This window comes from Astyanax mexicanus, chromosome 25 (assembly GCF_023375975.1).
Source record: "Astyanax mexicanus isolate ESR-SI-001 chromosome 25, AstMex3_surface, whole genome shotgun sequence".
Taxonomy (NCBI): domain Eukaryota; kingdom Metazoa; phylum Chordata; class Actinopteri; order Characiformes; family Acestrorhamphidae; genus Astyanax; species Astyanax mexicanus.
The window spans coordinates 6,931,690-6,958,847 of NC_064432.1; the positions used below are offsets into that span (position 1 = coordinate 6,931,690).

The 27,158-nt window shown below is 38.7% G+C and overlaps 1 protein-coding gene across 5 annotated transcripts in view; it reads right to left on the minus strand.

Annotated features, from left to right (window-relative positions):
- tbc1d1 (TBC1 (tre-2/USP6, BUB2, cdc16) domain family, member 1) overlaps positions 1-27,158 on the minus strand; it is a 96,166-nt gene that overhangs the window by 32,300 nt on the left and 36,708 nt on the right. For 3 of the 5 annotated variants that reach the window (XM_022681727.2, XM_022681730.2, XM_022681731.2), the window contains 11 exons: positions 24,555-24,644; positions 22,840-22,944; positions 22,501-22,633; positions 21,587-21,678; positions 18,205-18,321; positions 16,910-17,041; positions 15,972-16,055; positions 15,507-15,781; positions 13,422-13,589; positions 10,499-10,618; positions 10,094-10,230 (listed from right to left, as the gene is read on the minus strand). In XM_022681727.2, coding sequence (XP_022537448.2) covers positions 10,094-10,230; positions 10,499-10,618; positions 13,422-13,589; positions 15,507-15,781; positions 15,972-16,055; positions 16,910-17,041; positions 18,205-18,321; positions 21,587-21,678; positions 22,501-22,633; positions 22,840-22,944; positions 24,555-24,644 — 1,453 coding nt within the window. The remainder of the gene's footprint in view (positions 1-10,093; positions 10,231-10,498; positions 10,619-13,421; positions 13,590-15,506; positions 15,782-15,971; positions 16,056-16,909; positions 17,042-18,204; positions 18,322-21,586; positions 21,679-22,500; positions 22,634-22,839; positions 22,945-24,554; positions 24,645-27,158) is intronic. The other 2 variants (XM_022681728.2, XM_022681729.2) reach the window with 2 other exon arrangements.

Consider the following 27,158-nt stretch of genomic DNA (forward strand, 5'->3'; position numbering starts at 1 on the left):
TGCAAGGTAGTACAGGATTGTATAGGGAATAAGGGAATATATATTGTCCTGGGGTAGTTTAGGGAGCATAGGTTACAACAGGGTAGTGTAGATTGTATAGGGTAGTATAGGAAATATAAGGGATATACGGTATTAAATGGCAGTATAGGAAGTACAGGACTGTATCGGGTAGATTAGGGAGAATAGAGGGTATATAGTATTACATGGCAGTATAGGGTAGTAAAGGATTGTATATGGAAGAATAGGGAGAATATGGATTATACAGTATTACATGGCAGTACAGGGTAGTAAAGGATTGTATATGGAAGTAAAGGGAACACAGGGAGTATCTAGTATTAAATGGCAGTATAGTGAGTATAGGGTAGAATAGATACTATAGGAAGTATAGAGTATATTACAAGGTAGTATAGGGTAAAATTAGGGAGTACAGAAATTAAAGTAGTACAGGAAGTATAGTAGCTATACAGTATATATCGAGACACTACAGGGGATATACAACATATAGCAGGGCAGTATAGGGAGTATAGCGTGGTACAGGGACTGTAGAAAGTATACAGTATTTATCAGGATACTATAGGGAATATACAATAAATAACAGGGTAGTATAGGGAGTATAAAGTGGTATAGGGATAATAGAAAGTATACAGTATATATCAGGATACTGTAGGGGAATATACAATATATTACAGGGTAGTATAGGGAGTATAGGGTGGTACAGGGAGTATAGAAAGTATACAGTATATATCATGATACTATAGGGAATATACAATATATAGCAGGGTAGTATAGGGAGTATAGGGTGGTAAAGGGATAATAGAAAGTATACAGTATATATCAGGATACTGTAGGGGAATATACAATATATTACAGGGTGGTATAGGGTGGTACAGTGAGTATAGAAAGTATACAGTATATATCAGGATACTGTAGGGGAATATACAATATATTACAGGGTGGTATAGGGTGGTACAGTGAGTATAGAAAGTATACAGTATATATCAGGATACTATAGGGAATATAGAAAGTATAAGATACTATGGCGTTGTATATGTGAATATAGGGTAACAAAGGTTACTACAAGGTGGTGTAGGGTAAGTAGTATAGAAATTACAGTCACTCAATGCTTTTAATACCGTATATAGCCTTAGCAACTGAATCAGTATTCTTAGTAAGTGAATCAAATCATTGCTTATTTGATTTAGATGACAGCGTTAGACAGCTATAGCAGCAAGTAGGCACTTACCTAGTTAACTAGCATGGCAATGTCAAAACTCCAGCAAATAACAGACAACGTTATAATGTTACAACTATACTACTGTAAAATGCTCTAAATAACATACATGCCAAACCAATTACAAATTACACAATTGCAAAGCAAATTCAGCTTAAAAACTACATAATGATGACTATGTACATGACAAAATAAAGCACCTTTTCGGCCTAAGTTTTGTTTGAGGATCAAGAATCAAGATACTAAACTTGGTATTAGTACTGACATCAAAATTCCTTCAGTCAAGTTTTTATTTTTTTTTTATTGACCCTATATATTTTATGGCATTGGCAAGAGGCTACATATAGCACCTTAAGTTAAGTGTGTATTGACTATAGCTAATTAAGCAATTCACTTTGGACTCAAAACCACATAAACGAACAAGCAGCTAAACGATATTGAGATCTAAGATAGAGGGAAGTGACGGAAGGTCTTTTTCTCAAGCTTTCTTTCTCTCTCCTCTTCACACCCACACCCAGACACCCCCCCTAGGGTGTGTTTTGACAGTCAACTGAATGTTTGCCATTGCCTCTGAAGCACTGCCAACCCCCGTTAACCAAACATGCCTGCTTTACAATCATAAAACAAGAAGAGAGAAAAAGAGAAAAAGAGAGAGAGTGTGAAAAAAATGGGTGGGGGGGTTGGTGTTAGACAGATGAAAGAAAGACAGAGCAGTCGAAACAGAGAGAACATCGATCCGTCAGCTTTCTGGCACGTGGAAAAGATACTTGCTCAACTGGGGAAAGCACACAAATCTGTAGGTGACAGGCTCATTAGCACACTTCAAATGAAGAAACGTCTGTACACACTTTTACCTATAGATTCCGTTCGGCTAGCTCATCTACGCTGACAATGGCTTAGTGTTCTGTTTTACACAAAATAACAGCCATAATAATAATAAAACTGTTCATGTTTTGCCACAGAAGCTCAATGGCACCTTGACTGGGTCATTCTAACACATGAATATTCTTTGATCTATAATCCATTCCACTGTAGCTCTGGCTGTATGTTTAGGGTCATCGTCTTGCTGGAAGGTGAATCTCCTTCCGAGTCCCGAGTTTCAAGTCTTTTGCAGCCTCAAACTGATTTTTCTTTTTTTTTTTTTCCCCAGAAGTGCCCTGTATTTATCTCCACCCAGCTTCCCTGTCCCTGCTGAAGAAAAGCATCCCCACATTATGTTGCTGCCACCACCATGTTTCACAGTCGGGATGGTGTGTTCAGGGTTCAAATGGTTCTTTGCATTTAGGTCAAAAAGCTCAATGCTGGTTTCATCTGACCACAGCACCTCCTTGCACATTTGCTCTGTCCTCTACATGGCTTTTCCCCAACTGAGTTGTGGATCTCTGCAGCTTCTCCAGAGTGACCATGGACCTCTTCGGCTGCTTCTCTAAGCAGTTGTTTTTCTTGCTAGATCTGTCAGTTTGTGTGGACCATGGCCATGTCTTAATAGGTTTGCAGTTGTAGAATACTTTTTCCATTTTTGGATGATGGATTGAACAGTGCTCATTGCTCAAAGCTTTGGGGTATGTTTTTACATCCTAACCTTAGATTTTTATTATTTAAATTTAATTTTCATTCTACATTTTCTATCAGCTTTTCCACAACATTGTGATGGCCAAGACATCTTAACCAGACTTCTTAACCTACTAGATTGCGAGTAGGTGAAGTTTTGTGGTTATCCACCACAAATAAGTGAGATAAATCCATAACAGGGCGTGATTGAGATCTTCCAGAGCCCCTGGGCTATTTATTGTTTCAGTATCTCATACAGAGCAGCCACTGTCCTCCACATTAATGCTTGAATATTTGTGGCTAGATGATTAGACTGACTTATTAAAAGATTTAATGCAAGCTGGATCTTTCAACAAGGATTAAACGGAAACTGTCTGGAGCCCTTGGGCTATCATATAGATAATCCCATCACACCAAGTTTGTAGATCTCACCGTATTCCCTTCAAACACATCCAAAACAGTTGCTAAACATCAGTGTATGACATCAGTATGTACAACAGCTTCTAAAACCAAAACAACACTTTAATTGGTCTGTATTTTGCACGGATACAAGCAATTTTTTTGCTTGAATATTTGTGGCTGGATGATTAGACATACTAATGGTCTTTAGGTTTTAGCTGGAAGAAACAACAAGGTTATGAAACAAGCAACCTTTTGGTGCCCCTGAGCAAACATCTAGCTCACCTATATTTCCCATTCATTAGATCTTGGCTGTGATTCCTTCAAACACATCCAAAACAGTTGCTAAACTGTCAGTATTTTTGACAAACACAACATTTTTTTTCTTGTTTTTAAGAGGAACTAGTGGACACTGCCTGAAACATTTTAAAGCTTAGTATCATCATTGCTCTGTTAGAAAAGTTCTAATAAGTATCTCAGAAAGGGGAACGCAGAGTAGGAATGTTCAGTGACAACTGAACATATGTCTCAATAAATATTAACCTGTATCTCTTGAATCTTTTTCCTGTGCAAAGTCCTGTGAATTACAGGCAAATAACTGCATTTACTTGCAGAAAATGAGAAATGACTAAAATAACAAAAAAGATGCAGATCATATTCATAATGTTTTAAGAGTTCAGAAATCAATATTTGGTGGAATAACTGGTTTTTAATCACAGTTTTCATGCATCTTGGCATCATGTTCTCCTCCTCCACCAGTCTTACACACTGCTTTTGGGTAACTTTATGCCTTTACTCCTGGTGCAAAAATTCAAGCAGTTCAGTTTGGTTTGATGGCTTGTGATCATCCATCTTCTGCTTGGTTATATTTCAGAGTTTTTTTCAGAGCTGTATATTCATAAGCTCTGTTGCTATTCAAATAATGAAGGAGCAAGGCGTGAAAATGGACTGTTGGTAAGGTGTAAGATAGCAATTAGCATTACTACGCGCCTTGCGCAGGGTGTAAGATAGCACCCAGAGTGTGTAAAGTGATCTTTAACAGCCCTGGCTTTGCTTACTTCTTAGTTGTCAGTCTGTCGCTCTAAAATGATGAAGCTTCTTCTAATTCCAGAGCTGAAGAACCAAACACCTGCTGACGCTGGGCTGAAATTCTGCGGTAGGAAGTATTTGAAAAGAGAACAATAGAGAGAACTGTTTGATTTTCGCTGGAAACAGGGCCTCTGCATTCTCTGCCTCTGTTTGCGGCGTATAAATAAACTGCTCAAAAAAGAAAGCTAGTTGTTCCAGCTAAGGACTCGTCCTTCAGCAAACGTGCCTCGTATCGTAGGGCAGGTGGGTTTACACACAGGGCAGGGAGGAGCCACCAAAACCGCACACAGAGAGAGAGAGAGAGGGAGTGAGTGAGTGAGAGTGAAAGAGCGCGAGGCCACAGGAAAAGGTATGATGAACCACATGCTAACCAAAGAAGCAGGTTCTCGCAGTTAGGAACTGGTGACTGACGCCCTTTTGTAGCACTTTTCTTTGAATGGTGTACACTACAGTGGACGCATATTTAAACGGCATTTAAAAAACAAAAGATTTGCAGTATATATTCCAAACCACCAGGGGGCTGTCTTCTAAATTCAATGTGTTAAAAATAAATGTCTATCAATATTCTCAAAATTGAGATCTTGCATTTGTTTTCTTATAAAGATTGTAGTAAGGAACACTTTTATGAAAGTTGAATTAAAAATTGGTGATATAGTTTTTTGGTTCTGTGTCCAAAAGTAAATGTCCACTATAATGGACGTCGTGGTAACATTTAAATTATGAGAACATTATGAGTGAATTTGCTGAATTAGTGAATTTTAGTGAATTTTTGAGTGAATTTGCTCTAATTATTGTTATTTTAATCTATAATTAATATTATAATACTATAATAGATATTTTATTATTATAATATTATATCATTGTAGTATGATTATGCATTTTATATGTATATATGTATTAGTATTATATATTATTACAGGTTTTATTGTTATTATGGAAATATTATTATAAACTTATTTGTTAATTGTAAAATAAAAATATGCTATAATTTATATTATTCATGATATATTCCATCATAACAGTATAACAACAGTAAAATAGGGTAAAATAAGGGTATCATTTATATTAAACAGCTATCAAAATGAAATTTCTCATGCAATGAGAAGTATGTTTTTTTTTATTCAGTGCTAATTTCTGCACATATTATAATTCATGCATGAAAGGGTTAACGAGCGAGAGTCAGGTTTCAGACGTTTCGCTGAGGCACTTTAAGGACAGGTGCTGATGCTGCTGCTTTTCGATCGACGAGATCGTAGGAAGCGTAGGAAGGATTAGGCAATAAGAATGTAGAACATCAACACCGTGTGTATATTTACTTAACGCAGAACAGCTTGAGGTCACTGACACGCTTAACTACAAATCTGATAAAGGAATCGGCCCAGGCTCCACCACACCTTTAAGCAAACAAGGCCCGTGTTTTGTTTCATGCTGTTTCAGCTACCAAACCTTTCGCAAACTGACTACCGTAGCTCATATGTATGTACACCTGTGTGGGTGGAAAAACTGCCTTATTTACCCTTAAAGCGAAGTTGGGTGTGGAAGTAAGATGTTCCTCTGATACTGATACCGTTTTTGGGGGGGGATTTTGGTTCACTAATATTATATATATATGTACACAAAGCAATCCAGACTGTTCTCATACAGAGTTTCCCAATGGTGGAACAAACTACCTTCTACTACCATATCAGGAGAATCTCTCACTATCTTTAATAAACTCCTGAAGACAGAGCTCTTCAAAGAGCTCTTACTCTCCTAACACCTCTAACTAACTACCTTCCACTACCAGATCAGGAGAATCTCTCACTATCTTTAATAAACTCCTGAAGACAGAGCTCTTCAAAGAGCTCTTACTCTCCTAACACCTCTAACTAACTAACTAACTAACTACCTTCTACTACCAGATCAGGAGAATCTCTCACTATCTTTAATAAACTCCTGAAGACAGAGCTCTTCAAAGAGCACTTACTCTCCTAACACCTCTAACTAACTACCTTCCACTACCAGATCAGGAGAATCTCTCACTATCTTTAATAAACTCCTGAAGACAGAGCTCTTCAAAGAGCACTTACTCTCCTAACACCTCTAACTAACTACCTTCTACTACCAGATCAGGAGAATCTCTCACTATCTTTAATAAACTCCTGAAGACAGAGCTCTTCAAAGAGCACTTACTCTCCTAACACCTCTAACTAACTACCTTCCACTACCAGATCAGGAGAATCTCTCACTATCTTTAAGAAACTCCTAAAGAGAGAGCTCTTCAGAGCTATGCTGCAGCCTGTATTTTTTTTTTAAACAATATTAATTTAATTAACTAATACTAATATTAACTTTTATTAGATTGAAACTCACAAATCACAAAACTAAAGGTGAATTTTTATAGATTTTGTAAGTGCTGTATTTTTCGCACTCTTAATAAACGCCTATTTTCTGGTCTATTTGCATAAATAAGGTGCATTTTAGGCGACACTAGTAAGGAACGGGGTGTTGCCATGTTTTCCTTCTAGTTCAGCAGATCTCACAACTGAGTTGAAAGACTGTAATTCTTGAAAAAGAAAAAAAAAAAACATTTTCTTTCAAAGTCAAACAAGCACTGAAGGTTAATCTACAAAGATTTCTCTTATGAAAACTGCTTATTTGGGCGAGTAAAGCGCTTTCTTTTATTTAAAGTAAGCTTAGAGTAACCCTGAGTGTTCTGGTAGACCAGTGTGATATTAGCTAGTGGTTCGCTTATTTTATTAGCTTATTTTAAAACAGTAAACACTAGGGGTGGGAATCGTTTACTATCTCACGATTCGATTCGATTCCGATTTTGGGGGCCACGATTCGATTCAAAATCGATTTTTGATTCAAAACGATTTGAATTATAAAAATTTCTGCTTCTGGCTTATGAATCTTATTGAAAAAAAACCCTCCATAATATACACTGGTCCTGGAGCAAGTAATGTGTTACAAAAACAATAAAATGTGCAGGAATGTGGGTCCTCAGTGACAGAGAAATCACTGGGATATCACAATGACGTTAATGAACAATAAATAAATAATAAATAACACTGCTTTATTACCAGGCTACTAGCGGTGGTGTGTAGGTGACGCTGCTGGGCTGATGTGATGATAGCAGTGAAGCGCTAAAGTTCAGGAGCAGCTGCTGATTAACTAGTTAACTTTAAGGTGGTTGTATTTCTTCAGAAAGGGGGCAGGAGGTGGAGAAATTAATTCATATGGTCCATTCCTTAATTCCTCTGTGATGAGGAGCTGAAATTAGCTCTGATTAGCTTATTGTTATTTTTCCGTTCCGCCTTAAATGCTGCAGCCCGCTGCCACCTGTAGCGTTATTTAAGGTGGAACTGGAAAGTTAGCTAGTTAGCTAGCTAACAGTTACTGAAACTAACTACTAGCGATCTTTTTTATGCTTGTTATGAAGCATTCTGCCATAAAACATTGAAACTACACGTTAATCTAAGGTAATATAGTGCTTGTTCTGCCATCTTACCGGTGATTCTCAAACACCTACGCTCTGTGTGTGTCTGGAAGATCTCCGTTTGAAGGGACAAGCCCTATCCCCAGGGTTGCCAGGTCCAACAAAAATACCCAGCCCAAAATCAGTCTAAAACCCGCCCCTCAGAATCGATTTTGGGACATTTTAAATCGATTCTGAATCGTAGTAAATGAGAATCAAGATTCTTATGTGAATCGATTTTTTGGCACACCTCTAGTAAACACGCAGACAGCAGTCCGATATACTCTAAACCTCTAAACAGTGAAAGTGCTAGCGTTCAGCGTGGTTATCGGCTAACGCTAATACTGCTCCAGCCTTAGTGCTGAAGAAACTTCACTGAATGTGTTTGGTCCATCAAATAAAATCTCAATGAAAGACATTTCATTTAAGGATCGTAAGGTGACATGATGTGACCAAGTTCAAGGGGTATGAATACTTTTAACAAGCCACTATATGTAGACAAATCTCAGAAGAGCATTGCAGAAAAATGACTTAAGCATCTCTCAGAACAATGGGTAAAAGACCTGAAAAGCTCCTACAAACAGTGATACTGCTCAAAGTGTTACTAAAGAGCTAATATCAAGTTATAAGAAGTGAAGAAGATGTTTACACCAAGTAAATCCTGTTATTACAGGAAGTATCTGGGATTATTCACTGAAAGATCACCGGGCTAAAGGAAGTCTCTGCACGCTTCATTTGGCATGAAAAACTTCATAAAGATTGCTATCAGCTTTGACTGCGTCAATACTTGCTTCTTTCAGAAGACAGCAGCAAAGAGAGTAACGTGTTTATTATGTTTATTATGTAGCAGTGACGAACCTGTAATTTTGAGTGATGTTATCTCTAGCCAAAGAGAGGGTACAATGTACCTACAGTCGCTTCAATCTTTCTGAAAAGAGCGACGCGTACGGCTCCATAACTGTCAGCAGGGTTGGTCTTAGTACAGAACAATTCATAAGACGCACTTAAAAGTCTTTAATAGACAGTGTGACATAGTGCGCCTTCATCCATCAGTAAAGCCACTCTGAATGCTGAAGTACAGCGATATAAGAATGAGTTTTAAGTAAAGTTTATCACTAAGGCTAGGTGCAACAGCATTAGCAATAGCCTCTAACCGCAATGCTAGAACATAGTAATATATTGTATATTGGACTGTAGTATGCGTGTTTACCGTGGCAAAACAAGCTATGTGGGAGGAACCGCTAGCTATCACTCTTGACTTTCCAGTACACTCAGGGTTACTCAGTCTAGCACTATCTGGAAGCATTTACATCCAGCTAGCACTACAGTTAGCAGCTAACGCTACCTAGCCTTAGTGCTGAAGAAACTTCACTAAAAACTCACCCTTAGACAAAATATTGGAAACCTCATCCAGTGCTCGTTTGAGTTTAAAATTATTTATTTATTTATTTATTTTTTTTAAGAATTACGGTTTTGTCTACTTAGGCCCTTCCCCCAGCTTTCCCATTAGAAGAAAAACATGGCGACACCCCTGTTCCTTACTAGTGATTCTTAATGTACCTTATAATCTAGTGCGCCTCATAGTCCCAAAAATATGGTACTGCATTTTTTTTTTTTTTTGAGCATTGATTTATTCGGACCATTTTTATTTCTAAGTATTTTACAGTTTGTGTGAGAGGAGGCTTCAAACACTTAATTAAAATTTTCAGACAGTAGCAGGTTCAGATTTTCATAGCATTACATTTATTCTTAGCAGTTTTTCTGAGGCCTTCAAAGGATTTTGTATTGATATCAAAATTATATCGTATCGACCGAAATTAAGGAATAAATCGTGATATAAATTTTGGCCATATCGTCCAGCACTATATATAAATATATATATATATATATATATAACTGAAAATGCTGTTACTGCCTGGAAATGAGTCGTAAATATTGCATAACTGTATGAATTAAACATCCACGGAGATCCATTGATGGCCCGAGGCACATCAGAGAAATAATGCATTAGCTGGTATTTTTAGCTCACAGGAACCTCATAAAGAACTCGGGTGGTTTGATTACAAGTACGTATGCAATCATATGATCTCCTGAATAACAGCAAGGTTTGTCAGCATTCAGGGCACGGCTTAATGGGCTGCAATGAACACCTTCAAATAAATCTGACCTAATGCTCAGAACCTAGTAATAGACTTTACCTTATCGTTGAGTAAACAAACACACACACATTCCTCATGTGACACGCAGTCATCTCATAGGGCTGACACAGGTACGCGTCATAAAGGAATAAAGGAATACGGCAGCTTTACTGAGTGTGTGTGTGGGTGGGTGTGTGTGTGTGTGTGTGGGTGTGGGCACATTACCTGCTGTATCGGAGCCCTTCTGTGGCGTAGCGACTCTGAGGAAGATCTGCTGTCTCCACGAGTGTCTGCGATTGCGTAGTGGACTGTCCTCCCCTATCATACACACCGCTCCCGGACTAGACAGGGCTGCAACATCACTGTGTACACACACACACAAACACACACACACACAGTCAGTCAGTCCGTTAATTAATCCAGACCACCAATTCAGATACGTCTTATCAAATTCTTCACCAGATACGTCTACACCTCAATTTTAGTAATCATCTGGCGCCCTCTAGTGGTGTCTGCTGCATCTGCAACTGTACTTTATTAGCTTAGCTTCTTAGCAGTATACAGACAGATAGAGAGAGACAGAGAGAGAGAGGGAAGAAGAGGGATGAAGAAGAGTGTGTAAGGAAGTACCTCTTTCTCTGAGAGAGGGAGGAGTCATCTTGCTCCTCTACAGGAGCCAGAAACTTGAGGAAGTTGGGAACAGAGGAAGAGGAGGTCAGCCGGGCTCTCAATCCACTCAGCCCTGACGGACTGAGAGAAAGAGAGAGAAAGAGAAAGAGAAAGAGAGAGAGAGAGAGATAAAGAAAGAAGAGAGGTGAGAGGAAGGTAAGATAAGGTGAGGAACAGGGCTGTAAAGACTATAAATATGAGATAAACAAGAGGAACAACAGAATGGAAGTTTTAAACAGAGATAGAAAAGTTTGTGGTCAGTAAGAATGCTGATTTAAAGTTATACTATTAATTTTACACCACAAAAGTTTAGTAAACCTATATATATATATATATATATATATATATATATATATATATATATATATATATATATATATATATATATATATATATTATTGCAACACATTAAGACAGGGGTTCTTAACCTTGTTTCCATGCGACAGGCTAGACTGGGCGTTATGTGAATACACACACATTGCATTATGCTTTAGACACACAGTGAACTAAGTGCTAATAGAATATAATTGAAAATGTACTTTATTTCAGTAACTCAGTTTAAAATGTGAAACTCATACACAGTTCTGGAAAAAAATTGGACCACTTAAAAAATATGAGTTTCTTTGATTTTATCAAATTAAAAAAAAACTATATATAAATATAATCAAGAGGAAGATGGACGATCACAAGCCATCAAACCATCAAACCAAGCTGTACTGCTTAAAATTTTTGCACCAGGAGTGTAAAGAGCGTAAAGTTATCCAAAAGCAGTGTGTAAGACTGGTGGAGGAGGAGAACATGCCAAGATACATGAAAACTGTGATTTAAAACCACCAGGGTTATTCCACCAAATATTGATTGATTCTGAACTCTTCAAACTTTATGAATATGAACTTGTTTTCTTTGCATTATTTGAGGTCTGAAAGCTCTGCATCTCTTTTGTTATTTCAACCATTTCTCATTTTCTGCAAATCAATGTTGTAAATTACGGTATGTTTATTTTGGATTTTGGGAGAAATGTTGTCTGTTGTTTATAGATTAAAACAACAATGTTCATTTTACTCAAACATAAACCTATAAATAGCCAAATCAGAGAAACTGATTCAGAAACTGAAATGGTCTCCTATTTTTTTCCAGAACTGCATTATATAGATCAGGGATGGGCAACTGGCGGCCCGGGGGCCGCACACGGCCCTCGTCATCACTCAGTGCGGCCCGCGAATAGATCAAAAATAATTTCATAATTTCATAATTAAAAAAAAAAAAAAAAAAAAAAAAAAACGTAATTCTACTTTTGACCGCTAGAGGGCGCTGCCAAACAACCACGAAAATTGACATTGACATCCAGTCCATTGTGAGCCAGCAGGCCAAACCACAGCTCTCTCATTAGCTTCAATAAATGTTGGGCCTCTGTGGTCTAGTTTTCTGCTATTATTGAATGAGCTATTTGCAATCAGTTTTTAAATCTTTTTTGTTCTTTGTTATAAATGAGTTCAAATGCCTTTTGCACTTTTATAAGCAAATGTTTTGTCCTTGTTGCTTATGAAGGACTTGTTATAATGAACTTATTTTACACAGAGGAACTACTGTATTTGCAATCAGTTTTTTAAGCAAACTTTTTGTTCTTTGATATGAAGGACTTCCTTTTTGCACTTTTTTTAAGCAAACGGTTTGTCTTTTGCCGTATTAAAATGCATTAATATGCGGAAAATAGTTGTTGATAAATGTTGGTGCTGTAAACATACAGATATAAATTCATATAAAATTTGTTCTTATTGAAAATCATTTGTAGCGTTTTTCATATTCAATTATTTGAAGTGCGAGGTCATGTGGCCCTCCAATGGTCATGCTGAAAAAAATGTGGCCCTCTCCATCATGGAAGTTGCCCATCCCTGATATAGATGTATTACACACATCATTCTTTTATTAGTGATGATTATGGCTTCCAGCCAATGAAAACCCCAAAATCTGTGTTTTAGAAAATGTATGTTATATTATGATTTATATTATATTATATTATACAATATTATATTGTTAGACAAATTGGTACTTTTCCTGCTGGAAAATAAAAGCCGCATCTCCATACAAGTTGTCGGCAGAGTACAAAGCAGTTGAGCTGAATGCATTTTAGTGCAATTCTGACACAAATTGTGTAAGTAAAGTGGAGTGATATGTACGTAATGTAATAGTGGCTTTGCATTTCATCTTAGCACATATTCTGCATGTTAGTGTGTAGGGCTGCAACTAATGATTATTTTAGTAGTCGACTAATCTGATGATTTTTTTGACTGGTCGATTAGTAAACGACTATTTATGCCATGTTCTCCATCCTTTAAAAACAATAGAAAAAGGTGAACATGAGATTTAAAAGGCATTTAAATGTCTAGATGTTGTTTAAACATGTAAATTGCTGACATTTAGTGAGTAAATATGTTGTGTAATCTGCTGTGTTTAAGCGCTTTTGGAGACACAGACTAAGTTGAGTGTAACCTGTGTGAGTGAGACATTTATCCGTGTTTGTGCCCAGCACTTTGTGTAATGCGGTACTGTTACAAATTAATGATTAGTCGACAATGAAATTTATAATCGACAAATTTAATTAATCGACTTTGTCAATTATATCGACTAATCGTTGCAGCCCTATTAGTGTGGAAAAGCAATGCGTTTATTTTGTGGATTGCATTTACATTGTTCTACAATAATCCTTGTTTTTTTATTTGGTACCAATTCCTTTCTCTATAGTGGAGAGAGTGACATAGTGTACATTTTCACTTAATTAAACTATCGCTTTAAAGGTGACAGATCAGGAAAAAAACAGTAATAAATCCAGTTCATGACCGCTAATAAAGGCCAACACAGAAACATCCACATCCACAGGCTGTACCTCCGTTTGTAGGGCCGACTGAGCTGCTCTATGGCCAGAACTCTGGGTTTAGCCAACCTCGGACACGCAGGAGAGGAAGAGGAGGAGGAGGAAGAGGTGGAGGAAGAGGAGTGATGGTAGGAGGAAGAAGCAGAGGGAAGGCAGCTCGCATCATCAGCGTGAAGTGGCCTGAGTGCAAAGCGTTAAGCACAGGGAGGAGAAGAGAAAAGAAAAAAAAAAAAAAAAAAAAAAAACACAAAAGGGATGAAGAGGAAGATTGATAACAGGAACCGAGCGAGAGCACAGGAAGTGCACTGCAGCAGAGCGGGAACTCGGGCTACAGGAGGCAATGACCCCCAAACAAGAAGTGTCTGAGCAGCAGAGAGGAAGTGAAAGGCCAGAGAACATCTCTATTACAGCACATTTTATAGCTGCTCAGGAAGGAAACACGCAGAATGAGCCGTTCTGAGTTTAAACAGAGGGAAAACATCATCTATCCATACAGCAATCATACCTATAACTTTTAACCCTGAACATACAGGATTCACCAGCTTCAACATCCTTCTCTGTAGCCTTTATCTAGTATCATATTTAATTCTACCAGTCAGGTATTAGGGAGCAGTAAAGCCACTCTGATGAAGTAAAGCCTTATAAGGGTGAGTTTTCAGCGAAATTTCTCCTGCACTAAGGCTGGGTGCAGCAGCATTAGCATTAGCCGCTAACCACACCACTAGTTCTTTCGCTGTTTAGAGTATATTGGATTGTAGTCTGTGTATTTACCACGATAAAATAAGCTACATGGGATAAAACGCTAGCTGATATCGCCCTGGCTTACCAGAACACTCAGGGCTCCTCAGTGTAGAGCATTTACTAGTGCTAAGTGCTGCTAACCGCAATGTTAAAAATATTGGAAATCTAAGCTTACTGTAAATAAACGGAAGCCCTTTTCTCACCCAAATAAACAGTTTTCAAAAGAGAAATCTGTGTAGATAAACATCCAGCGCTCATTTAACTTTAAAATAAATGTTTTTTCTTGAGAATGACAGTTTTGCGTACTTAGGCGCATCCCCCAGGTTCCCCAGAGAAACATGGCGACACCGCTGTTCCTTATTATTGGCCCTTAAAATGTGCCTTATATTCTTATGAATACACCTTATGTATAAAATACATAAAATAGACTTTCGTTGATAGTGCCTTATAATACGATGCCCCTTATAGTACATAAAATACGGAAACTGCTGATTCAAATGGAAACTGTGGGTTTGTGGGAAATAAATAGCAATTCATTCATCCCATCAATCAAAACCACAGAAAAATCCACTTCTGTATTCTGTAATTCACAACGTGCCAATGTTTCTCAGACTCAGATTAAGCCCAAGCCTGGTATAACACACATTTTATATTGGGAACACACACTAGGCACTGGGAATTTGCTACAGTATATTTTACAGTACTAACTCCGGTTATTGACTGGACCTGAAGAGCTTAAATGGCAAAAATAAAGGGAAACAAAAAATGGGGGTGTTCTAAAACGTTTGACCAGTAAGGTGTATATTCTCTTATTTATTTCAGTAGTTTACAAAGCAGTCAACACAGTAAGAGGGTCCAGGTTTTTGCTCCAACCGTACTTACAACATAGTAAGGACCACTAACTTTGATTTACTATATAAAAATAGTTTGATCTGACGTCTATATTTAACTAAAAGTGACAGGGATTTGTGCGCTACAGTAATTACCAAATACATTGGAACGGTGATGGATCTGGACAGAATAAAAAAAAATACTGAGTGCTGCCACTATGACCGGGAGATCGATGGTTCGAATCCTGGTTATGCAGCTTGCCTAGGGTGATGTCAATCAGCACAGGGCGTCTGTGAGTTGATGTATCAGAACCGAGGCACTGCGCTTTTCTCCGAGTGTTACCGCAATGCTGCATCAGCAGCAGTTTGAAAAGAGTCTGAGTTCACATGTATTGGAGGAGGTATGTGCTAGTGTTCACCCTCCTTGTGTTGTGGCATCACCAGCGATGGTGGGAATCTACAGCTGACTAGTAGCTAAATAGTACTGTTACAAACTTAATGTGTACACACACACACACACACTCACTTGCTCTGATGAGGCGAGTCAGTGCTGACGGAGTAGTGTCGTACGAGTTTGGGTTTGGTGGCGGCTGTGGGCTGGGCGGTGGGGACGGTCAGGGTGGAGACGGACAGCGACGGAGAGTGACTGATGGTACTCGCTCTTCTCCTGAAACCCTGAGTCTGGGGGTCTGGGCTGCTGTCTCCAGACTCCAAGCGCTTCAGGTCTCCTGTTGAGTTATGAGCACGGAGTGGACTGGAGGGGAGGAGAGGTGAGGAGGGAGGCTCCACCAATAGGATGTCCTGGAGGAAGATGAAAAAAGTTTAGTGGTCAGAACACACATCTTTCATAAAGCTTTATGAAAGCCTTATGTTTGGGAGACTGCTAAGCTGAAAAGGATTATTCCACAAGCTGTCAATATCATCCAATATATCGATCAAACAATATATCAGTTAAGTTACTGCAGAGTAAATGTGTTTATTGAGAACAGACCTGGTGAGAGCTGTTGATTGTTGAGGTGGAGGAGGTGCTGTCTCCTTCACTGTTCTCTCTGTGGGGCTTCGACTTACTGCCACCCTGTGGAACAAATATGCAAAGAATACAGTCAGAAAAAAAAGTGCGTAAGTGTGATATAAAAACTATAAAAACTATAAAGAACTATAAAGACGAGCTTTAATGTTCTTTTTGTTCAGCAGTGGTTTTAGTCTAGGAACTCTGCCATGTAGGCCATTTTTCCCAGTCTCTTTCTGATGGTGTCTTTCTGAGTCATGAACGCTGACCTTAACTGAGGCAAGTAAAGGTCTGCAGTTCTTTGGATGTTGTTGTGGGGTCTTTGGTGACCTCTTGGATGAGTCGTTGCTGTGCTTTTGCGGTAATTTTGGTTGGCCAGCCGCACTTGGTAAGGTTCACCACTGCTCCACATTTTTGTCATTTGTGGACATGGCTTTAACTGTGGTTCACTGGAGTCCTAAAACTTTAGAAATGGCTTTTTATAACCTTTTCCAGACTGATAGATCTCAATTACTTTCTTTCTCATTTCTTGTTCCTGAATTTCTTTGGATCTCGGCATGATGTGTAGCTTTTGAGAATCTTTTGGTCTACTTCACTTTGTCAGGAAGGTCCTATTTAAAGTGCGTTCTTGATTAAGAACAGGTGTTTCAGTAATCAGGTCTGGGTGTGGGTAGAGACACTGAACTCAGGTGTCAGAAAACACAGTTATGTTATGTTTTAACTGCGGGAACAAACATTTTTTTTTACAAAGGGCCATGAAGGTTTGGATTTAAAAACTGTATTTTTCTGTTTACTTGTGTTGTCTTTGAATAATATTCAAATGTACTTGATAATCTAAAACACTTAAGAATGACAAACATGCAAAAAGGGGCAAGCACTTTAACATAACACTGTTTACAGTGTATCTACTGTGCGTGTACCTTCCATATTCCCTCCAGTGACTCAGTGAGTGATCTCTTTGCTCGAGTCTTTAGCTGCTCCAGACGCAGCCGGCTGCTGCTCAAGCTGCCCTCAGCACCGGCGTATGCTTCCTCACATGCCGCTGGAGCTTCCTACCACACACATACATATACATATATATTAATGCATGTGAAAAAAACACACACAAACACACACACACCTTTGTCTTTTTTATAATATCTACACTCTATTTCTGAATTAATTTATCTGATTTTGCTATTTATAGGTTTATGTTTGAGTAAATTGAACATTATTGTTTTATTCTATAAACTACGGTCAACATTTCTCCCAAATTCCAAATAAAAATATTGTCATTTAGAGCATTTATTTGCAGAAAATGAGAACTGGCTAAAATAACAAAAAAAAAAAAGATGCAGAGCTTTCACATCTCAAATAATGCAAAGAAAACAAGTTCATATTCATAAAGTTTTAAGAGTTCAGAAATCAATATTTGGTGGAATAAACCTGGTTTTTAATCACAGTTTTCATGCATCTTGGCATCATGTTCTCCTCCTCCTCCTCCTCCATCAGTCTTACACACTGCTTTTGGATAACATTATGCTCTTTACACTCCTGGTGCAAACATTCAAGCAGTTCAGTTTGGTTTGATGTTCAGCTTGTGATCTTCCATCTTCCTCTTGATTATATTCTAGAGGTTTTCAAATTCGGTAAAATCAAAGAAACTCGTTATTATTAAGTGCTCTCTTATTTTTTTCCAGAGCTGTATGATGCAAGCATTAAGACGCTACATATTAAGTATTTTTTGTTTTTTAAATCTCTTGTGCTCAAATGTTGTGTTTGCTTTGAACCAGTAAGCCTTATGTTACTGTGCCCAAACAATTATGCTCTGGATTGTTCCAGAAGTCCTGTACTTGCATAGGGGGGGGTTCTCTGGTAAACTTTAGTATTGTCAGCTACAAGGGCTGGTACATTTTGCGTTTTTGGCTCAATTCACTCATACTGACCACTGGATATTCAATATGCCACCTCATGGCAAAGAACTCTCTGAGGATGTGAGAAAACAAATTGTTGATATTTGCAAAGATAGCTTCAGCTATAAGAAGACTGCTAACATCCTAAAACTGCATAGCTAAAGAACGATGATCCAAGTCAAACAGCGGGTTCCACCTAGAACAGGGTCCCCAGAGTTGTCCAAAAAAGTTGAGTCCCTGTGTTTAGTGTAACATCCAGACACACACGTCTGCTTAACCCATGACCTGTCATGCAAAACCAGAAACACAAGAAATCACAGTACCTGTTTTGCCTGTCCGTTATGCATGTGCGTGTGTGTCCTCTGTCTTTCTTCATACAGCCGCCGTAAACATGACACCACCAGCTCATTCTCCTCCTGGTCAGACTTCGGCCTTGATTTCTGCACACATAAAGAAAAATAATCTAATAATAACTCCTCAACCAGCAACTTAGCAAGTCTCAAAACTAAGAAGAATCACTAAGCAAATAAGGCATTTTACAACTGTTTACATCACTTCTCTCCACCAGGTGGCATCACTGACCCAGCTCACTGCAGCACCACAGTGTGAACTTGCACTCTACTCTGTTGTGTGCTGTAGCTTTGGTCTGTCTCCCAAACATGCTTAAGCAGCTAATAATGAATGAACACAAGCTGGGGCCAAACCATGATCTCTTGAACACTTTCACTGAGGTCACTTGCTTTTTTTTTTTTTTGTGCAGTGATGAGTCAATCGAGGCTGTACGAAGCTTTCAGCAAGAGATTCTGGAAATGACTCACTGCTTCAAAACTCCAGGAACATCAGTCGAGTGTGTTACCACAGTGGTCAAATGCACTTTGCAAGTGCCTTTCAGGAAGCTGCTTTCCAGTAACCATACACATGTAAACTGTGAAAGAAATGCAGCAGGAAACATGCAGTTTTCAAATAGTGCCTGTCATGATAGATAATTGAAGTATCAATTTTATCGACAATGTATGGACCCCTTGATAATTTCTTTTTTTGGAACAAAATTGGTTATTGTGAATTCAAACAAACTTAATTCTGACACAGGCCAAATTTTGATAGACAACTTGAGAACATCTCCAAAACATTAGGCAGGGTATGTTGAGTGTTCCTCTTAAAGAGTTTCAAACAATGTTCAAGAATATTAACTACACAAAATACCAATAACACTACAAAACTTCAGATTTAGGCAAATATCGCATAAATATTGAACAGTTAAAAAGGAAATTTGAACTATTCCTTCTGCCAGTTAATCATTACTATGGTGGCAGACCTTGGAAGCATTTGAGCCACAATGTAGAGTCACTCCAACAGTAGACCATAGCAATAGTCACACAAAAAAACCTGGAGATGTGATGAACTGTCCTGGAAAAACTGGAAAAAATCTGAGCTGGGACACAGATTAACTTCGGAGGAGAAACTCTGAAAAATCTGACCTGGGATATAGTGTTCCTTCAGTGGCTTAACTGGAAAAAATCTGAGCTGGGATACAGAGTCACTTTGGTGGCAAAACTGGGAAAATCTGAGCTGGGATACAGTATCCAATCAGTGGCAAAAATGGAAAAAATCTGAGCTTATTACATCTGGGAAGAATCCACCCTGTAATAATTCCAGGGTGTTGGGTATGATCATTGGATCCCTCCACTACAATGTGGATTCCAGTTAGTGCCCCTCTTAGTTGACAACCTGTGAGGTTTTGTCTTTGTCTCAAACTGCACAGTCTAAAATATTTATCTTCTTGCACAGTTGTGCATCAGGGCCTCCCACTTCTTTTTTTTGTCCTTGTTAGAGCCATATTTTTTATTTCTGAGCTTGAATATAGTCACTTCAGAGGAAAAATTTAAGCCTTAATGTATGATCCCTCATGGTCCATGGTACGATGTACGGTTACTCTGATGTCAAAAACGGAAAAAAATCTGAGCTAGAATGTAGAAACACTCAGAGTAGAGTTACTACAGTGGCATACTTGAGATCCATCAGAGCTGTAAAGTAGGGCCAATTCTACTGGTGAACATGACAAAAATCCAAGCTGTACAATGCAGTCACCTCCACAGCAGGCCATGGAAACATCCAAAACATAATAATAATTGAAATGTTTGAGCTGCAGTAAAAAAAGAAGAGCTTTAATATAGTCCTTCCAAGCCTGCAGAGTGTAGAGTCCCTTGTTTGGGTGGCCAAGAATGCTTTAAAGCTGCAATGCATTAACACTCAAACTGCAAATTTCACAGCCATGCTAAAAAGTCCCTTTAGGACAACAGGGAGACAAACTATACAAACAGTACACAACACAAACAAACAAACAAAACAAGACCGACGTGAAGCAGCAGCTGATTTACACCAGCACCCTTAAATCAGGAGCAAGAAACTCATGAACTCAACAGAAATCAACACAAATCACAACATGCAGCTAAAATCCAGCCTAAGGATGTGTGCTATTAACTCAAGTATGCAGAAGTGGAGTAACAGGTTTCAGAGGAGGGTTAGGTCACACCCTCGGCTCAAGGAAATGCACCAACATTCTCCTTCCCTGTGGATGGCATGCTGGAGCAGATGGGCCTTTACCATTTGACAGCCTGCAAAGACACAGCTGCTAGCAACACCCATCTGAAAGCAGCAAGAATTACCAAGTATGGATTGATTGTATATTCTCTACCAAAAAGGTTTAGGATCACTGTGAAATGTACTTGTTTGGAGGGAAAACAAATAGGATTATGAAATCTAGCAAATAACAGGACATGCAGACACTGTCAGAATAAGAAATGTGGATTTTAATGGAAAGTGTGGATTTTAGCAGACCCTAGGCATTTTAGTATTTAACTGTTTTGAGGTAATCTGACGTGATTTTACCACATGCACCCTGAAGTATCTTCCACAACAAGGATCGGCCTAATGCAGTCTTTTTAGAACCCATAAGATTAAGCTGAAGCTGTTCTGGCCACTCCATTACAGTCAGAACTACAGTCAGATTTTCTTGGCAATTCTGCCATGAAGTTCAGAATCCTGAAGTTGCCTCTTCACCTTTGATGCTGACACTGGTATTTGAAGGGTTCTATTTAGTGAAACTGTCAGTTAACAACCACTAAGGCTTTGTCTTTGTCCCAAACTGCTTAGTATACAATATTTATCCTCTTGCACAGTTGTGCATCGGTGCCTTCCACTCCTTTATCTGTCCTTATTAGAGCCAGTCGGTGCTACTCTCTAAAGGGAGATATTTTCAGTTTCTTTGCAATATCTTACATTGAATAGCCATCCTTTCTTAACATAACAATAAGCTGAAGGTTACAAAGACAACAACTGATGATGCTTCAGATTCTAAACTAACCTAGAATGCCATGCTCCTTTTTATACACCTTATATTGGATTGGCAGCCATATCAGGAAATTGAGGAATAAGACATGAAATGCCAATGATCCGACTTCATGCAAACATTTCCTTTCTTTAACAATCATGTGATACATTTAACTTTGTCTGTACATGGTATGAAAATGTGCTTTCATTTGGAAAAGAGGCAAATTTGCAGGTGATCAATCTTTCCAAGCATGTTTGGTGTTGATGTACGGTGAAAATTGCAATATGTGCTATATGCAATCAAACAGCACAGATCATGACAGGTATCAGTGATGACAGTGGTGTAACAGGTTATAATAGGAGTGTCATACCCACCAGGGTGGTCTCGAACACAGAGGCCTGCTCTTGATTGTCCAGACCAGCCACATGCTTCTGCAACTCCAGCTTAGCTTTGGATGCATGCAGACCTGGAAACAAGCAAACACATTCAGACTGAGCCAGGACTCTATATAAGAAGAAACAATTTTTATCCAGGACTGGAAATTGCTATTTTTATATTTCATAACTTTTCTAGGTATTAAATGAACATATATACCCTGTTTATCTGTTTATCAAACAAGGGCTAATTTATAGTTACAGTAGATACACCAGATTTTTTTCTCTTCTATTGTTGTTTAATGGATGATGGCAGCCTGCCTCAGCTCCCTGTAATTAAACTAAAAAATGGACTATGGTTCAGTTAATCTGATCAAATTTGTTAAAAAAATTTCAGACTGTGGTTTGTGGAACAAATCCTATTTTCTAATTCTGTTTAGACTAAAGTATATAAAAAGAATGTCCAAAGTCTGGATCAAACAAGGTACTGTTGGTGTAATGGCACCCAAATCTCAGTCCAGTCCTACACTGACTTTGGAACTATTCAGACTAGAAGTTAGTGCTGGGCGTTATAGCCTAAAAATAATCTTCGATTTTTCACAAAAAAATCAGATTTTCGATTATAATCAATTATTTTCCTCCCTACTAAAAATTAAACTACAAATGACAAATAAATGGTCCTTTTTAAAAATTGTAGAACTTCATTTTGGGACGTGTTTTGTCCTCTGCGGAATGTTTAGAAAATATGCGCGGGTTAGTCTGTGGGAGGCGCTGGTAACCGGTAAGGTAAGACAAATAAACACTTCAGTAAATCACATTAAAATTGTAATTCAAATGAACCAAATGAATCATGAAAATTGCCCAGCACTACTAGGTGTGTGTGTGATATGTCAGGATTATTGGAAGATTCTGACCCTCAATGCGGTCACACAGTCTATGGAGCTGCTGCATGGGGCAGGCTTCACACTGGAAGTTTAGGGTCCTGCTGCTCTTCTGCAGGGCGGCCACAGAAAACGCCTGCTTCAGCGTCAGCATGATCTCATCAACCTGAAAACAGTGATTCAGAACATTTAAACACTTCCTAGAGAGTAGATGCTGTTATACACTTGTTATATAACCAAACGTGGTGGTCTTTTGTTGTTGCAGCCCAAAATCAGATTACATTTTTTCTGCATTTAGATGGTTGATGCAACTACTAGTCACTTATTCCATTTCTTAAATATTAAATACATTTTTTATTGATTTATAGTTACCAGAGCCTCGTTGGTGCATTGAAACACGTAACAAACAAACTGGCAGCTTCCGTCATCCACTGACTCTCTGCAGATAAACCCGAAATGATCCACATGCCTTATGCCCTATGGAGAGAGAGAGAGAAAGAGAGAGAGAGAACATTTAAATTAATTATAAAACTACTCGGGCAGAGCTAAATAACCCACCCATTCGTTAGGACTCCACCTACCAACTACTATGTTCCCATTGTTAGGATGGAGAAGACAAGCACATACCTCATCCAATACATGTAAGCATTGCTAGGCAGCCAAAGTACTCTGGGGAAGGCACTGGATCCCCATTGGCCATACTGTCAGCGCCTTACATTGGGTTGATTAATGCACACTAGCAGGCAACAAGTCACTTCTGTCAGCCCAGGTTTGCTTTTGTCTTGTGGGTGTGTTGTTCACAATGTTGCTCGTAGGCCTTTTCCAGCATGGCTGCTTAGCATGCTGGATAATTTAGAACATTAAGTATGGAGCCATCCTTTACTTTCTTCCACAGTTAATTTTTGTGTGTGTCAGTGATTAATGCAAAGTTTTTTTTTTCAGTCAGAGGCTTTAGAATGTTACATTGCCTTGTCATAATTCCTTTCAATGAAGTTGAAAACATTTTTAAGTCTTTGGGCTCTATCTTACACCCTGCAAAAAGCGCATCGTGAATTGAAATGAGGTGTGTTCGGGTACATTTCTGCCTTATTGAAAACACAGGTACGCCACTGACTAAAAACAACCTAGACAGACGCCAACAGTCTTCAGCTATGGAAAGTATTACATCAACAACAAACAAACAGAACGAACAAGTGTCATCGAGCAGGTCAGTTTCCTCTGCTGAGAAGCATTGGACATGTCCAGGTAGCTATGCCCCTGGAATAGCCAAAGTCACAGAGCACCTGGCTCTTAAAAGGAATGTAAGGCAAGAGACATGCTGATTGGTTTATTGCAGGGGTCGGCAATAGGTGGCCCGTGGGCCAGATGCGGCCCGCAAGCATGAAACATCGGGTCCGTGAGGTTGTTTAATGAACTATAATGAACGATAAAGAAAAAAAATAAATAAAATGCTTCTTTGACAAGCTTTTGTTTCCGCCCGTTGTCATTTTTCCGCCTGTTCTAGGGCTTTCTATCTCCTTATAAGGGCGTTTTTCCCGGTTGTGTCCCAATTCACTAGCCAGGGCAGCGGCAGTGTACATGCTTGAGGAGCAGTGTGTTTTTTTTTTCTGGGGTTTACTAACTGCTCTGTAATTGGATTCAACAACCCTCTGGGCTGGAGAGCTACTAGTCTGTAGCACTCCATGCCATTACACTTAATTTTCCAAAACAGATTTTTTTTTTTTGTGGCCTGCCATGTAATGGCTTGGTTTGGCTCATGGCCAAACTTAACTGCCGACCCCTGGTTTATTGCATGTCATGCCCAAGACACTCCCATGATTAATTAAGAGAATTAGAACATGCCTTTAGTAGCGGTGTACTTTTCCCGATGTTACAATAGCAAAGACACAGACACCTCCTACATCAAGCTAAAACAGAGCCCTACTTGTTTCTTGGTGACTGTTACCATATCGCGGCTACAAATTTCACAGTCCCATAGGAAACGAATAGTCATTTGTTGGTCTGTCTCCTAATACTGTAAAGGCTCTCGTAGCTGTGTGTGTGTGTGTGTGTGTGTGTGTGTGAGAAAAAGAGAGAGAGAATCAAACCTGTGAGCAGAAGGAGATTTCTCTGAAGCTCTTCTCGATGGCCACTTTCTTACTGTCAGGACTCACCAGGAAGATCTGAGAATGTCCAATCTGCACAAAAATACAGAGACACATTAGAGAGAGTGTGTGTTGTGTTTGTTTTTGGGAGATTCCCACACTTGACATCTGACATCATTCCCTAACCAGTCAGTGAAACCCGCATGTGTGTGTGGACATGAATGTGTGGTTTTACCAGCCCAAGATGAGCACATGCATTTTTACTCAATGAGATGAGATGTGTGTGAGCGTGACTGAGAGAGAAAGAAAGAGAGATACACACTGTTCCAGTCTCTCTCTCTCTTTCCCTCTCTCATCCTCATACAGTACTAGAGTCTATAATTACTGTCTGGGTCTTCAAAACACTGAAATCCTTTAATAACAGCATTTCCTCTGAGGGTGGGATTTACAGCATATAACCGTAATCAGTTCCATCACTCTCTCTTTCTCTATCTCTATCTCTCTCTCTAATGCATGTTACCTCCTCCCAAAAGTCATTCTGCATTGACCTTACAGCTGCTCTTCATTAACACGACGATGAAGATGAGGTTACAGGTATACAGAGCCTTTCTAGAACTTTCTTAAACATCACTCTACATCAGAGGTCACTAATAGGCGGACCGCGGTCCGGGTCCGGACCCAGACATTGTCCAATCCGGACCCAAATCGATAAACTACTGGGAAGTTTTAGATTAGTCTACTGTCAGTCATTGGTTTGATTCATCAAATTTACAATATCTTATTTCAAAATGCAAAGTGATGCAAGTGATCTGTAATACACCACATTAGGCACTAATGGTCAAATTTAAATAATTTAATTAAGATATATATGTAATGCCATCTAGTGGCTTTTTTTTCGTAGCAGCAGTGTGCACTATTAAAACAGCAATGTGCAACATAGCAAATAAAAAAAAAATGATGTCATGTACAAAATAATCGACCAATTAGAGCCTTAACAAACTGAACTCTATCCTTCTATAACAGTTAAACATGAAAAATAAGACTAAGACTTTTTCGGTCCCTGAGAATGACATGTTATTTTCTTTAATAAAGATATATTATTAACTTTATCTGAGAAAAAGATGCTCCTTAAGGTACCAAAACTATTAACATATTTGAGGCTAGACAAACGAAGTTATTTTTATATTTTCAAGTTTTTCTTTAAGAAGATGAGAATGTTCACATTCTCTGGAGAAAGGGCTGCTCTTTGAGCAGTCACAATGTCCGCGGCATCAGCTACAGTGTGCTGCGTCATTTGCGTAGCTTAGAGGGAGGGATCGTCAAATCTCTTTTTGACTTTGAGGCTCAAGACCATGACATAATTTCGATGGATTTCGATATTTGACACCCCTTCTAGTTAACATCAGCTAGAGCAGCTAAAATCTTCCCAACATCAGCTAAAGCATTTAACGTCTACCAATCAGCTAGAGTAGCTAATCTCTACACAACATGTGAAAGTGAAGCTTACAGCCATCGTATATCAGCTAGAGTGGCTAACATCTATCCAACATGGGCTAGAGCGGCTAACAATCGACCTAACATCAGCTAGAGGGCTCACAAATCTGCCTAACATGGGCTTAGGTGTCTAACACATACATAAGATGGGCTAAAAGTTGCTGACATCAACTAAACATCAGAAAAAGTCAGACTTGATCAGACAGTGCTGGAGAGCTGACTAATGGTGTGTAAGTGTGTGTGTGTGTGTGTGTGTGTGTTTGTAGGCTAAGGGGAAGATGAGACAATGTTCTATTATAGTAAGTGAAAGAGGAATTTAACAGAGCTCATTGGTACCAGAGCAGACAATCTGTGTCACTTCTCCTCTAGAACTTCCCCATCAGGAGCTCAGATAGCCTGCATTAAAAACCCTTCCTTTCTATTATCTGTGATGCTTTGTTTCCATTATTACAAGTCTAACATCGTGTGACCTGAGGTCAGGCACAAATTTACAACTTCGATAGCAACAGTTCGATAGCAACAGTTGATTGTATTCAAACAGAAATGGCAAAAAAACACTAAATAAATGAACAGTCTACTAGTGCTTGTAAAAAAAATAAATATCATTGAATATTTATTTCCAGTCCTGCTGGAAAATGAAATAAAAGAGCATCTCCATAAAAGAGCACCAACACCAGCAGAAGACATGTCCCTCCAAACCATCACTGATTGGTGGAAACTACACACTAGACCTCAAGCAGCTTGGACTGCGTGTCTCTCCACTCTTCCTCCAGATTCTGCTTCCTTGATTTACAAATTAAATGCAAAATTTACAGATTTTTTTTTTGATGATATACTACTCTCTGAAACACCATCTGAAACACCACAGCAACCACATAGAGCAGAAGAAACCTGGAACTAAGCTTTTTTTGTTTTAAGATAGCTCACTAGATCCCTAATACTTTCTGTAATCAGGGATTTTTTTACAGTACAAATAGAGAGAAATGTTGTATGAAATTTAATACAAATTAAATATATTAATACTGGGACAGATTTCACAGGCACAAACAGCGTATGCACAGCGTATGCACAAACTTGCAGCTCACTGCTCCAGAGCTTCAAGAACCTTCCTTC